Source organism: Oncorhynchus mykiss, chromosome 7, assembly GCF_057628025.1.
Source record: "Oncorhynchus mykiss isolate SJ-2025 chromosome 7, ASM5762802v1, whole genome shotgun sequence".
NCBI classification, from domain to species: domain Eukaryota; kingdom Metazoa; phylum Chordata; class Actinopteri; order Salmoniformes; family Salmonidae; genus Oncorhynchus; species Oncorhynchus mykiss.
This window is the reverse complement of record NC_143028.1, coordinates 38,887,391-38,903,494: the sequence shown is the minus strand read 5'-3', so window position 1 is coordinate 38,903,494 and position 16,104 is coordinate 38,887,391. Positions and strand designations below refer to the sequence as shown.

At 47.0% G+C, this 16,104-nt stretch overlaps 1 protein-coding gene across 2 annotated transcripts in view; it reads right to left on the bottom strand.

Moving 5' to 3' along the window:
• The window catches only part of LOC110527847 (ras association domain-containing protein 5), a 54,901-nt gene that overhangs the window by 24,129 nt on the left and 14,668 nt on the right, over window positions 1–16,104 (bottom strand). For both annotated transcript variants that reach the window (XM_021609400.3, XM_021609401.3), the window contains exon 2: window positions 3,563–3,687. In XM_021609400.3, coding sequence (XP_021465075.2) covers window positions 3,563–3,687 — 125 coding nt within the window. The remainder of the gene's footprint in view (window positions 1–3,562; window positions 3,688–16,104) is intronic.

The window sequence follows — 16,104 nt, the reverse complement described above, 5'->3', positions numbered from 1 at the left end:
CCAAACATGTGGAAGAAGGTGCTCTGGTCAGATGAAACCAAAATTGAACTTTTTGGCAACAATGCAAAACGTTATGTTTGGCGTAAAAGCAACACAGCTCATCACCCTGAACACACCATCCCCACTGTCAAACATGGTGGTGGCAGCATCATGGTTTGGGCCTGCTTTTCTTCAGCAGGGACAGGGAAGATGGTTAAAATTGATAGGAAGATGGATGGAGCCAAATACAGGACCATTCTGGAAGAAAACCTGATGGAGTCTGCAAAAGACCTGAGACTGGGACGGAGATTTGTCTTCCAACAAGACAATGATCCAAAACATAAAGCAAAATCTACAATGGAATGGTTCAAAAATAAACATATCCAGGTGTTAGAATGGCCAAGTCAAAGTCCAGACCTGAATCCAATCGAGAATCTGTGGAAAGAACTGAAAACTGCTGTTCACAAATGCTCTCCATCCAACCTCACTGAGCTCGAGCTGTTTTGCAAGGAGGAATGGGAAAAAATGTCAGTCTCTCGATGTGCAAAACTGATAGAGACATACCCCAAGCGACTTACAGCTGTAATCGCAGCAAAAGGTGGCGCTACAAAGTATTAACTTAAGGGGGCTGAATAATTTTGCACGCCCAATTTTTCAGTTTTTGATTTGTTAAAAAAGTTTGAAATATCCAATAAATGTCGTTCCACTTCATGATTGTGTCCCACTTGTTGTTGATTCTTCACAAAAAAATACAGTTTTATATCTTTATGTTTGAAGCCTGAAATGTGGCAAAAGGTCGCAAAGTTCAAGGGGGCCGAATACTTTCGCAAGGCACTGTATATATATATATATATATATATATATATATATATATATATATATATATATATAAATAATATGACATGTGTAATGTCTTTATTGTTTAGAAACTTTTGTGTAATGTTTACTGTTAATATACAAAAGTGAAATAAACAATAAAAATTATCTACCGCACTTGCTTTGGCAATGTTAACACGTTTCCCATGCCAATAAAGCCCCTTGAATTGAGAGAGAGAGAGAGAGAGAGAGAGAGAGAGAGAGACAGACACAGAGAGAAGAGAGACAGAGACACAGAGACACAGAGAGAGGGGGGGGGGGGTCAGAAAGTGTGATGAAGAAAGCAGGGCCTCATGGGGATTCCTATTAGTTACATAACAACCTGAGACTCAACAAAATGAATCCAGTGAAAATCCCATCCCATCCCAAACACTAAAACACTAACCCCATCGGCGAGAGAGCAACCGCCAGTATGAGAGACATACTGTGGGGCAAAAAAGTATTTAGTCAGCCACCAATTGTGCAAGTTCTCCCACTTAAAAAGATGAGAGGCCTGTACTTTTCATCATAGGTACACTTCAACTATGACAGACAAAATTAGAATTAAAAAAATCCTGAAAATCACATTGTAGGATTTTTTTATGAATTTATTTGCAAATTATGGTGGAAAATAAGTATTTGGTCAATAACAAAAGTTTATCTCAATACTTTGTTATATACCCTTTATTGGCAATGACAGAGGTCAAACGTTTTCTGTAAGTCTTCACAAGGTTTTCACACACTGTTGCTGGTATTTTGGCCCATTCCTCCATGCAGATCTCCTCTAGAGCAGTGATGTTTTGGGGCTGTTGCTGGGCAACATGGACTTTCAACTCCCTCCAAAGATTTTCTATGGGGTTGGGATCTGGAGACTGGCCAGGCCACTCCAGGACCTTGAAATGCTTCTTACGAAGCCACTCCTTTGCTGCCCGGGCGGTGTGTTTGGGATCATTGTCATGCTGAAAGACCCAGCCATGTTTCATCTTCAATGCCCTTGCTAATGGAAGGAGGTTTTTACTCAAAATCTCACAATACATGGCCCCATTCATTCTTTCCTTTACACGGATCAGTCGTCCTGGTCCCTTTGCAGAAAAACAGCCCCAAAGCATGATGTTTCCACCCCCATGCTTCACAGTGTGTTCTTTGGATGCAACTCAGCATTCTTTGTCCTCCAAACACGACAAGTTGAGTTTTTACCAAAAAGTTATATTTTGGTTTCATCTGACCATATGACATTCTCCCAATCTTCTTCTGGATCATCCAAATGCTCTCTAGCAAACTTCAGACGGGCCTGGACATGTACTGGCTTAAGCAGGGGGGTTTGAGTCCCTGGCGGCGTAGTGTGTTACTGATGGTAGGCTTTGTTACTTTGGTCCCAGCTCTCTGCAGGTCATTCACTAGGTCCCCTCGTGTGGTTCTGGGATTTTTGCTCACCGTTCTTGTGATCATTTTGACCCCACGGGGTGAGATCTTGCGTGGAGCCCCAGATCGAGGGAGATTATCAGTGGTCTTGTATGTCTTCCATTTCCTAATAATTTCTCCCACAGTTTATTTCTTCAAACCAAGCTGCTTACCTATTGCAGATTCAGTCTTCCCAGCCTGGTGCAGGTCTACAATTTTGTTTCTGGTGCCCTTTGACAGCTCGTTGGTCTTGGCCATTGTGGAGTTTGGAGTATGACTGTTTGAGGTTGTGGACAGGTGTCTTTTATACTGATAACAAGTTTAAACAGGTGCCATTAGTACAGGTAACGAGTGGAGGACAGAGGAGCCTCTTAAAGAAGAAGTTACAGGTCTGTGAGAGCCAGAAATCTTGCTTGTTTGTAGGTGACCAAATACTTATTTTCCACCATAATTTGCAAATAAATTCATTAAAAATCCTACAATGTGATTTTCTGGATTTTTTTTCTCATTGTCTGTCATAGTTGAAGTGTACCTATGATGAAAATTACAGGTCTCTCTCATCTTTTTAAGTGGTAGAACTTGCACAATTGGTGGCTGACTAAATACTTTTTTGCCCCACTGTACATAGCAGTGACGATATAGACTATAGACAAAAGGAACAAAAAGTATACCCAAACACTTTAGTCCAGCTTAAACAAAAAAGGGAATCAGGTGCTCGACTAAAACTTCAAAATGGTGACAATCCCGGAAGAATAAAGAAAAATAAGCACTCTGTTTCTTCGATGATCAGACTGGACAAACAAACAATAGTCCCACAAGCTGAGGGTCTCCTGACCACTGCGCTCACAAGAATAGTGGATCAATGAAGAAAATCTATAGTGATTGAGTGGATGTTACATCTTTGTCTCCTGTGTGTGTGTGTGTGTGTGTGTGTATGTGTGTGTGTGTGTATGTGCGTGTGTTTGGCTTTACTATCCTTGTGGGGACCAGAAGTCCTCACAAGGATAGTAAAACAAGGAAAATGCAGACAAGTGGGGACATTACACCAGTCCCCACAAGGGAAAAAGGCTTAGGTGTTAGGTTCGGTGTTACAATTTAGGGTTAGGGGTTAAGGTTACGTTTAGGTGTTAGGGTTTAGGGAAAATAGTTTTTTGAATGCTAAATCAATTGTTAGGTCCCCACAAGGATAGTAAAACAAATGTGTGTCATCAGTTCAAGTCCTTCACATCCAACAAGACCAGCAGCAGCCTGTCAAACAGCTCGTGACCTACAACTACCCCCACCACACAGTATGCACCTAATTGATTTAGCTCCATGTCCAATTTACCTTGTACTGAGGAGGCGTGGAGCAGTGTCTTCTGGGAGATGTCCTTTCCCGTGGGTTGCTGTCTCTCTGGTTGCAGTCCAGCTGGACCCGCCCGCCACACTCCTGGTGACAGGTGTAGTTGCAGTCTGACGGACACACAAACAGACCAATCAATGACTGGGTCCACACACAGGGCAACAATTAGAGAGCAGCAATGATAATGCATTGTCCTTGGAACTGAGGGGATTCTATTAATCTGGCCCAGGTGGTGTAGTTTACGCCAGATGAAAACAGATTGCATTCGTTTTGGAACTGGGCTTCAGCTAGGTGCCCTGTTCTGGCTGATGGTGAAGTTGGCTCAAAAATAAAAGTGATGTCGGCACAGGAGGTTGCTGGCACCTTAATTGGGGAGGACGGGCTCGTGTCAATGGCTGGAGCGGAATTAGTGGAATGGTATCAAATACATTCTATTGACTCTATTCCAGGGATTATTATTAGCCGTTCTCCCCTCAGCAGCCTGGCGTGGAGAGTAATGAGGAGGATTCTGTGTTCTCACATGCAAAAGGGATTGTTTTTTATTTATTTTTAATCTCTTCATCTGCCTTCCCAATGAAAACTGTTCGATATGAACAAGGCGTGACTCCCTCACCGCCTTGCCCGGTCACATGATGGACCATAGCCCGGTATAACCCTGGCCAGTTGAATCAAATCCCCTCATTCATTGTTTGACCATTTGTATCACCTTTGTCTTTGTGTGGCGTACTGTAATGCTGACAGAGTGCACTGCTCTGTGTGTGAGTCTATTGAAGAATCACATCCTAGCCATGTAGCCAGCAGTCAGAGACCTCTCTCCCAGAGCAGAGGAATGAGTCGAGGTCTGGGGACGTTTCCCAATACAACACACATGTAACAACATTTAACTACGACAACACACGCTTACAAATCCTTTCTCCGGGAATAATGATGAAATAGATTCGATGACTCAGGTCTCCAGTGTATTTTCACCATATGTCAGACAAATCCGCTAACGTGCTCCTGTGTTCAGTTCAGTCGTCTGCCTGAGAAACGTGTTCACGTGGCGCCACCTAGAAGGCTGCTCTCTGTATGCTTTCGACACAGCACTGATTTTGAGGGGAACTATCCCTTTAAGTACAGTACAGTGATACTCTATGACAGATGTCACTAGATGGTGCCAAAGAGCTAAAATCTCACCAATCGAGATGAGAGAGTGCGTGGCGCGAACAGAATCAACAGTACACATAGAAAAGACTGTCACTGCTGAGTATTCTTAGATCTGAGGTCAGGGGGAAAGGAGCAGAGGAAAGGAAGAGATTGATCTGTGAAGGGAAAGCGACCGCCTGCTCTCCCATTAAAACAAAAAAGAAGGGTCAACAGTCAGAAGCGACACACTTTGACAGCTACACAGAAGCACGGTAACCAAGGCAAAATATCCCTTCTAGAGGAGCCTGACGTGTCAGCGGGAGGCACAGGCTGGGAAGCCTTGCTTATAGGAGGTGCCTGGGAAAGAGATTCTCAGTGTTGATGGAACTAGAGGTCAGAGAGTGAGCACGAGAGAGCGAGAGAACAAGAGAGAGGAGAGAGAGAAGGCCAACCCAAACACTCAGAGAGGGGAAATGCATTTCGGGAGGAGACTCTCCCATCCTGTCCTCCTCTTCACATCTCGCCCCTCAGGTTTAGGTGACACCCCATCTGTCCCACTCACGTCAGACTCGTCCTAATCTTCCCATAACAAGGATCAGTTGAGACCTGTTTGTTGGAGTGTTGATGCAATTTATAGAGCTAAGAGGTGAACAACCCTGGCTTGGAGGCTTGGAGGCTTGGAGACAGAGGAGCCGGAAGGTGGATCCAGTCTGCCAGATAGATGCCCCGTAAGTCTTAGAGCGCAGCGGGATGGAGAGCTGCCTGGGCGTCTATCTGTTCCTCCTCTTCCTGCCTCTGATACACTGCTGTCAACAGGGGACGGATAATGTAGTCTGATATTGGTCACACTTACTGTATTCACTCTGCACACACACATGCACACGCACACACACCCGCGCATGTTGATGAAGCGTCGCACCCTGAAAAGCTCAGCTGGGAGCGCAGACTAAGCCACGTTAAGAAGAGAATAAAGACACTCTCATAACTCCAGGCTGAAGAAGAAGAACACAGCAGAACAGGGCTGAAAGCAGATGAACGTGACAGCCTCTGTGTCTCTGCAGCACCGAGGGGGATGCAATTAACTGTCCCAAACAGGCTCAGAGTGGATTAGAGGACTCAAAGCCCCCCGAAGACCCCATGAGGTTCTGGTAAGACCCCCAGAACACACAGTAGGACTATTAGTGAGTAAACTCCCTACACCCCATCAGTATTAGGGTCTTTACTGTCTAAACCCCTCTGCCGCTGAAACCACACTGAGTTAACCATACCACCCTCTCTCCTCGCCGCCTTCCCTCTACCCACGTACCCCTAGAAATTCAACTCCCACCCCTATGACCCCCTTACGAATCCTATAACCTTTGTTAATTTACTCCCCCTATTCTACCCTACAGTATTGCTTGCTGCAAAAGAGACTACCCCCTACCCAGAGGAGCACAGTAAACATATGTTCCTCCTGCCACCATCACCCAGCCGTCTGTCTGTCTGTCTGTCTGTCTGACGTCTCAGTCTGCCCTCCTGCTAATCTGGGCAGTTTGCAGACTATCTGTACCCTCCCCTGGCCATCACAAACACCCCCATCCCTTCCTCCCCCCTCCTCCTCCTCCTCTCCGTATCGCCTGGCCCAGCCTTGGTCACACACACAGGGCGTCTCGGGTTACAGACGCAGGGATGAGCTGAGATTTTCCGGCTCCTTGAGCATTGTCTCACAAAACTAGACGCAGGGGAAAAATCTATGGCATAGGAGAGAGGAAGGGAGGGGGAGAGAGGAGAGGAGGAGATGAGGAAGAGAGAGAGAGAGAGAGAGAAAAACAGCAGTGGGTGCAGAGGTGTGGTCGATGTCCTCTGTCTACAATGAGGACGGAGCCCAACTGCTGAAGTGAGAAGACTGAACAATTGATTGACCTCACACTGACTCAGACATGTCTTCCCTCTCTCTACTTCTCCCAACTCTCCTCCCTCCCTCCCCATCCTCCCTTACCCAGTCTCTCTCTCTCTCGCTCTCTCGTTAGGACAGTAAGGCAGAAAAGCAGGTGATTCCATTTTCTCACAGGATTTACCTGAAAACACCCATATCTAACCAAAATAATCAAACCTCAAAGCCAGAGCTGGAGCTTCCAAACGCTCTCTACAGTAGAGACAGTGACAGTTGGAAATCCCCTCAGGAAAAAGCCATCAAACTGAAACGACAGAGGATGAAAAGAGAGAGAGAGTCAGCACTCTTCTACTTTCCTTTCCTCTGAAAGAGTAAACATTCCCTCTCATCCGTGACGGAAAACTACGGGTATTAAGAGCTGTTGGGCCAACAGTCACCAAAGAAACATACACGCACACCTTTCGGTTACTGGCCCAACGCTCTGAGCCACTAGGTTACCTGCCACACAAACACACACACTACTTCAGGTTAATGATACTGATGAATTACAGTTTGAGGTCTTCATTAACGTGTGAAACTTCTGTGTATCTGCTGCTATCTGCAGATGGGCATAGTGTGTGTGAGCTCTTAGGAATGCTAACTGTTGTGTGTCTGTATCTGTGTGTGTGCAACACTTTCAGGAATGCTGACCGGTTCCTCCGTAAACTGTGTGAACCACCTAAAAAGAATGATCTGTGCCAGTATGAACACAAGAGACGAGGTCTGTCTGAGCAGGTCTCTACCCACTCAGACACAACCATTTAAAATCAGTTTCACAATTCCTGACATTTAATCCTCATAAAAATTACCTGTCTCAGGTCAGTTAGGATCACCACTTTATTTTAAGAATGTGAAATGTCAGAACAATAGTAGAGAGAATAATTTATTTCAGCTTTTATTTCTTTCACCACATTCCCAGTGGGTTAGAAGTTTACATACACTCAATTAGCATTTGGTAGCTTTGCCTTTAAATTGTTTAACTTGGGTCCAACGTTTCAGGTAGCCTTCCACAGCCTTCCCACAATAAGTTGGGTGAATTTTGACCCATTACCCCTGACAGGGCTCATGTAACTGAGTCAGGTTTGTAAGGCCTCCTTGCTCACACATGCTTTTTCAGTTCTGCACCACAAATTTTCTATAGGATCGAGGTTAGGGCTTTGTGATGGCCACTCCAATACCTTGACTTTGTTGTCCTTAAGTCATTTTGCCACAACTTTGGAAGTATGCTTGGCGTCATTGTCCATTTGGAAGACCCATTTGCGACCAAGCTATAACTTCCTGACTGATGTCTTGAGATGTTGCTTCAATATATATGTTTTACTGTGGATATAGATACCGTTGTACTCGTTTCCTCCAGCATCTTCACAAGGTCCTTTGCTGTTGTTCTGGGATTTGCACTTTTCGCATCAAAGTACGTTCATCTCTAGGAGACAGAACGCATCTCCTTCCTGAGCAGTATGACAGCTGCATGGTCCCATGGTGTTTATACTTGTGTACTATTGTTTGCACAGATTAACATGGTACCTTCAGGCATTTGGAAATTGCTCGCAAGGATGAACCAATTTTTTTTGTAGGTCTTGGCTGATTTCTTTTGATTTTACCATGATGTCAAGCAAAGAGGCACTGAGTTTGAAGGTTGGCCTTGAAATACATCCACAGGTACATCTCTAATTGACATCAATTAGCCTATCAGAAGCTTCTAAAGCCATGACATAATTTTCTGGAATTTCCCAAGCTGTTTAAAGGCACAGTCAACTTAGTGTATGTAAACTTCTGACCCACTGGAATTGTGATACAGTGAATTATAAGTGAAATAATCTGTCTGTAAACAATTGTTGTTAAAATTACTTGTGTCATGCACAAAGTAGATGTCCTAACCGACATGCCAAAACTATAGTTTGTTAACAAGAAATGTGTGGAATGTTTGAAAAACAAGTTTTAATGTCTCCAACCAAAGTGTATGTAAACTTCCGACTTCAACTGTATATGGATATCCTGCTACCAGTCACTTTTTATGTATAAACCCACCTCAACACTCCAGTAACCCTGCACATTGAATAAGGTACTGGTACTAATCGGTATAAACCTGGATTCTTGTGTTCTTTAACTCTCATTAGTTCTTGTGTCGTTTTTATTCTTACTTTTCATTTTTATTCTATTTCCCGTTATTCTTATCACCGCATTGTTGGGAACGAGCTAAGAATTTTAAAAAAGGTAAGAATTTCACTGTCTTGTAATTACTACACCTGTTGTATCCCGTGTGCGTGGCGAATAAACTTTGTAACTCCACACAGTCATTCTCCCCGAGGCTCTGGGCTCTAAACTCCCCCAGCCAGCATAAGGAATCTCCTCCTTGTCAAACAAGCCCTCTGTCTAAAGAGTCACTTCCCTTACAGAGCCACACCGCACTGTGGCATTACTGTACTGAACCTCACTTCCCCTACAAGCACTGCTGGGAAATTCTTTCACATTTTTTCCAAACTTAAACTGGACTTTCCCCAGCACAACTCGTATAACCTCTCTCGCTCTCTCTACTTGTCTTCCTTGCCCTCTATCCCTCTCGTTCCTTTTGGGTCCTGCAGAAGCCCTTCCCCTATAGGGACAGAACACTATGGGGCGGTGTGGTGCTTCCCTGAGCCGTGCTGTGGTCAGAGCTGGAGAATCCCCCTACAGTACCTGGAACTCAGGGGGGCTTTTACGAAAGAGGGGAAACACTGATCTCTCTGTGTGTGTGTGTGTGTGTGTGTGTGTGACAGTCGCCAGGACCTTTTATGCTGACACCCCTCTCTCTCTCTCTCTCTCTCTCTCTCTCTCCCCTACTCTGTTCTGTATATCTCCCCCCCCCCCCCTCCTTTTCTCTCAGATTCACCTCCGTCAGCAGACTTTTCTGGTGCCAGAGACTGTAACCTTGAGACCAGCTATGTCCCTCTGTGGTAGCACTACTACAGTCCTCCACACCTCTCTTCCATCACGGACACTTCCCTGTTCCCGTCTCTCTCTCTCTCTCTCATACATCCATCTGTGCCCACCAGCCGTCACCCAGCCTGGATAAAGCCTGAATAAACAGCTCGTGCTCTGACCCGCCTACACCAGCCAAAGTCAACAAACCCTTAAGCTTAACCAAAATGGTCTGCTATCCCCCTCTGAAGCTCCGGTGTGTGTGTGTGTTTGGTCCCTGCTGGATACAGTAACACCAATTTGAATCTCCCTACCACTCCTTCCTTCCTCAGTTCTTACAGGCTACAGCTCCCACAGGAGGCCAAACCAAAACACAGAACTGTCCCCGTCTCCCAGGCAACAGAGGAGAGAAGGCCAGGACATTATCTAACAGAACACACATGTCGAACGCATCTGTGTGCTTGTCTACAGCTGACATCACACACAGCAGAGAGACCCCCTGAAAACGCAGCTAGCCAAATCACACACAGGGGGCAGATTTTGAGAGAACTAGAGATAGCCAATGAAAGGGAGATGTTGTGAGAGATGGATGAAAGGTGTGTGAAATTGCATTTGTCACATGTGAGGAACACAACGTGCTTACGAGACCATGCAAAACACTTTTTAATACTAAGAATTCAATAGTAACACAATAGGATTTAAATATACCAGATCAATGTTTTTCAGACAGAATTCATGGTATGAAATGGCGCGTGCACACACACACACACACACACACACACACACACACACACACACACACACACACACACACACACACACACACACCAGATATAACCAGCGTGTCAGGGCAGAGGAACGCAGCAGTCCAATGAGAAAAACACACTAAAACACACAGCGACTGGAGGCCAGGAGGTTTTCCTGAGAAAAAAAACTTCTGGCCCCTGGGGCCCTTAGACAGGAGGACACCAGAGACAACAGAAGCAGCAAGTCAACAGTTCTATTTGTAAAGCAGAGTGGGGGACAGCAGGGGAGGTGGGGCCGGAAGATGACGGGATTCCATCCGCCATCTTGGTCAGTTAGTTAGGTCAACACAGAAGCCCTGGTACACAGAATCATGTCAATGACAGCTAGAGGAGAAGAGAAGTCAGCCAATAATAAAGACTCATTTCAGATAATTCCATGTTTTGATGCAATGATCTATGATTAAGTAGAAAAGGAACTGTGGAATCTGAAGGAGCTCTTTAGGCTATTTAAACTGCTCTTAAACTGAGCTATTTAAACTTCTCCACTAGCCCTGATTGATATAGGAGTCTCTAGAGGCTGTGGCATCACACAGGTGTAGTGATGAGTTCTGGTCAGGACCTTATCAGCCCTACACAGACAGGTCTAGAAGAAAACACCCTTTCATTTTTACTTGTTAGTCATTTCGCAGACGTTCTTATCCAGAGAGACTTACAGGAGCAATTAGGGTTAAGTGCCTTCCTCAAGGCCACGTCGACAGATTTTTCACCAAGTCAGCTCGGGGATTCGAACCAGCGACCTTTCGGTAACTGGCCCAAAGCTCTTCAACCGCGTGGCTATCCTGCCACCGTTGAAGTAAAATGGTCCACACACTCACAAATGCATGGGCGCACACACACAAACACGTCAGTCTCTTTTCTTCTTTCCCTATGTAAATCTATCGATCTGGCTCTCCTTATTACGTTATTTCTCCTACCATTGTGCCATCTATATTTATCAGTCGACACAACTGCGTCAGTCGTCCCCCTTTCTCTGGGAACAAACACACGCTAGGGTCGATGCTAAAAACTCCATTCCCGGGCCCCTACAACAGCCAGCTCAAATATCATATTCCCCCAACAGACCACAGGCGGGCGTCTATAATCTGGTTTTATGGTATCGTCCCATCAGTTTACAGATCAGGTTTAATATAACACATTTATCAGGGGCTGACATTCAGAGACGTAGAATATGCATGACCTGGATGGCCTGTGATAGAACACTGCCAGTGGAGGGGAGTCGGTTCACTGAACAGTGTGTGGATAATCCCTATGCCCTGTTTGGGGGAAGAGTTCCAGAAGCTCCACTGTGTTGATGACTCTCTTTCTGTATCCCTCTATCTATTCATCCCCACACATTTACGCAACACAATAGAGGGAGAGAGAGAGAGAGAGAGAGAGAGAGATCAGAGAGATAGACAGGGGGAGAGAGAGAGAGAGAGAGATTCAGAGTACCAGCATACAAAATGGTCATTGCAGAGCTGTCCCCTGTGACACACAATGTAACAATACACCCACCGCCTCCCTCTTTTCTCCCCTGTATCCTTTTCTTCCTCTGCTCTTACCGCTTGTCCAGTCTCCTCATCCTCCGTCATCCCCTGTAAATCCTATCATCTTCCACATCTCGTCATCTTCTCCCCACTCTTTCTGACACTCCTATCCATCCCCCATCTTCTCTTACTCTTTCCCTCCATCCCTCCCTCCCTCCATACCTGAGGAAGAGTTGATGAGTGATCCATTGGAGCTGGTTCTGCGGAGCATCCGAAGTCCGTCACTCCAGGAGCGAGACTTGGGCAGGCGCCGTAACAGCCGGCCCAAACGCCTGGACACCTGACCGAAACACGCACTGCCCATATCGCCATCCTCACCCCCCAACTCCCCCTCTCCTTCACCACCCACCTCAGCCCTCACACGCAGAGACAAGGATTGAGAAGCTCTTACCTGGCTCACACCCTCACCGCTCTCCCCCGCCTCCCCCGCTCGCTCCCCCTCCTCTACCCGCCGCCCCGTAACCAACGGCGCTACCTGTGCCTGTCTGGGAGCATGGCACCACCCTGCGGGCGCTGTCCTGTACCCAAGCCCAACAGCGCTCCCTGGCGTGTGCCCTCTGCCCCTCTCCTGCCCGCGGCTGAGGGGCTCCCTGTCGGTCCGAGGGCTGCCAGCTCGCCAGCCTCCCCAGTGCCCGCCATCCCAGCGCCACCACTCGCCCAGCTGTGCCACGCTCCGAACCAGCACCCCGTCCACCTCTCGCTTTGCCACCCCGTACACACACACACACACACACCTAACACACACTTACACAGCTCTTACCTCACACATACACACACTCATGATCAACACCCCTTCCTCCTGTACCACTCCGCTAGTTCGCGCACACACACCTCTACCCTTCAAAGTCCTCAAACCTCAGCTTGCCTATACTTCCTCCTCCTCCTCTGCCAACCGCTTCCTTACTGCCCACACGTAACACTACCCTCACGCTTCTCCTGTCCCCTCCACTGGAATATCTCTCTCTCATTCACTTGTTTTGTAGCTGACGGACTCCGGGGTTCTCTCGTTCTCTCTCTCTCTCTCAGTGCCTCTGCTGCAGCACCCACACACTCTGCAGCAGCAAACAGCTTAAAGAGACAGAGCCCAAATGAATGTCCCTCTCTCTCTTTCTCTCTCTGTGTGTGTGTGTGTGTGTGTGTGTGTGTGTGTGTGTGTGTGTGTGTGTGTGTGTGTGTGTGTGTGTGTGTGTCATAGCCTGATGAACTGAAATGATTCACCACAAAACATCACAGAGATGGTGGGAAATCGTATTATTGTAAATTACATGCATCGCACCGGCTGTGTGTGTGTGTGTGTGTGTGTGTGTGTGTGTGTGTGTGTGTGTGTGTGTGTGTGTGTTTTTGTGACGTGTGTGTCTGCGTGCGTATCTTGGTGTATATGATACACACTCTAATGGCTATTAATATGCGCTGGAGAAAAGAGAGAGGGCTGCCCTACTTCTGAGCCTGAGGAGTTTGGAGACACAGGATGTTCCAGCCCTCATCAATCACACACTTCTTTACACTGCATGTAAATGTCACCATTAATGAACATTAAAAAGAAACACACAGACAGACACACACACACCTATATGACATAATAATCTATATTATACACTACTATGGAGATGCACATCCCCCTTTTGGACTCACTTGTGTACTAAACCGGTAATACCATGAATCCCGGGGTGAGAAAAGGATGGTGTGACGATATGCAAATCTGGATACCGTCCAACCCTAATAAACGGCCTCATTGCCAAAATCCCGCAGTATCCCTTTAAGCACTGGTCTCTGCTGTAGCTGGAACGCCTGCTGTGTGCCCTCTCCTCCTCCCTTTAACATCCTTTAAGACAAGGCGGTTCACACACACCTCTGAGCAGTCCCAGGACCTGTCAAGGGCACCCTAAATTTAGCCTGAGTAAAACTCCCCACAGATCTGTCACACATACAGGAGAACTGCACCAGCCTAAACACACACACACACACACACACACACGTTAGTAACAGATATAGGAGGCTCTTACGTGAAAACAATATCACTTGTTGATATGCATCCCCGGGCAGCCATAACAGTTTAACCACTTCCTTATGTTTTATATTTAACCCTAACCCTAACCCTAGCTCCATGTCCACCCTGGCTCAACCCTAACCCTAGCTCCATGTCCACCCAGGCTCAACCCTAACCCTAACCCTAGGTTCCATGTCCACCCTGGCTCAACCCTAACCCTAACCCTAACTCCATGTCCACCCTGGCTCAACCCTAACCCTAACCCTAGCTCCATGTCCACCCTGGCTCAACCCTAACCCTAACCCTAGCTCCATGTCCACCCTGGCTCAACCCTAACCCTAACCCTAGCTCCATGTCCACCCTGGCTCAACCCTAACCCTAACCCTAACTCCATGTCCACCCTGGCTCAACCCTAATCCTAACCCGAGCTCCATGTCCACACCCTGGCCCAACCCCAACCCTAACACTAGCCATAACCCTAACACTAGCTCCATGTCCACACCCTAACACTGGCCATAACCCTAACACTAGCCATTACCCTAACACTAGCCATAACCCTAACACTAGCTCCATGTCCACCCTGGCTCAACCCTAACCACTAGCCATAACCCTAACCCTAGCTCCATGTCCACACCCTGGCCCAACCCTAACCCTAACACTAGCCATAACCCTAACCCTAGCTCCATGTCCACACCCTGGCTCAACCCTAACCCTAACACTGGCCATAACCCTAACACTAGCTCCATGTCCACACCCTGGCTCAACCCTAACCCTAGCCATAACCCTAACACTAGCCATAACCCTAACACTAGCCATAACCCTAACACTAGCCATAACCCTAACACTGGCCATAACCCTAACCCTAGCTCCATGTCCACACCCTGGCTCAACCCTAACCCTAACACTAGCCATAACCCTAACACTAGCTCCATGTCCACACCCTGGCTCAACCCTAACACTAGCCATAACCCTAACACTAGCTCCATGTCCACACCCTGGCCCAACCCTAACACTAGCCATAACCATAACCCTAACACTAGCCATAACCCGAACACTAGCCATAACCCTAACACTAGCCATAACCCTAACACTAGCCATAACCCTAACACTAGCCATAACCCTAACACTAGCCATAACACTAACACTAGCTCCATGTCCACACCCTGGCTCAACCCTAACACTAGCCATAACCCTAACACTAGCTCCATGTCTACCCTGGCTCAACCCTAACCCTAACACTGGCCATAACCCTAACCCTAGCTCCATGTCCACACCCTGGCTCAACCCTAACACTAGCCATAACCCTAACCCTAGCTCCATGTCCACACCCTGGCTCAACCCTAACACTAGCCATAACCCTAACACTAGCTCCATGTCTACCCTGGCTCAACCCTAACCCTAACACTGGCCATAACCCTAACACTAGCTCCATGTCTACCCTGGCTCAACCCTAACCCTAACACTGGCCATAACCCTAACCCTAGCTCCATGTCCACACCCTGGCTCAACCCTAACACTAGCCATAACCCTAACCCTAGCTCCATGTCCACACCCTGGCTCAACCCTAACACTAGCCATAACCCTAACACTAGCTCCATGTCCACCCTGGCTCAACCCTAACCATGCATGCCATACACTCATCATTTTATGGGGCTCCCGAGTGGTGCAGCGGTCTAAAGCACTGCATCTCAGTGCTAGAGGCGTCACTACAGACCCTGGTTCGATCCTGGGCTGTATCACAACCGGCCGTGATCGGGAGTCCCATAGGGTGGCGCACAATTGGCACACTGTCGTCTGGGTTTGGCCGGGGTAGGCCGTCATTGTAAAATAAGAATCTGTTCTTAACTGACTGGCCTAGTTAAATAATGGCTAAATAAAACTTTTTTTTTTTTTAAATCATGAAGGGGTGAATTGAAAGCTCAGAGGCAGCAACTTCTCTATGACGGACACATACAACCAACCTTCACACACTTTAAAAATGTCTTCCTGCCTGGCTGGCCCAATGTTAAACTCTCTGCTCAGATGAGATTAGCGTGGTCAGGAGGGGTTATGTTAGACATTCGTAGCTATGCTGGTGGCAGTGGTATATTAGTACAGGAAGCTAAGAGATATTAACACACTCTACTTCCTCTGCTGGAGTCCATGGAGCTTTGAGAAAGAAACACCCAGTCATACTACTATGGCTGCTGCTGAGGACAAGGCCGGCACTGTGTAGGAGATGGGGGAGGGCATAGGGTTTAGGGTAGGGAGCATAGGAAAGGGACACGGTATAT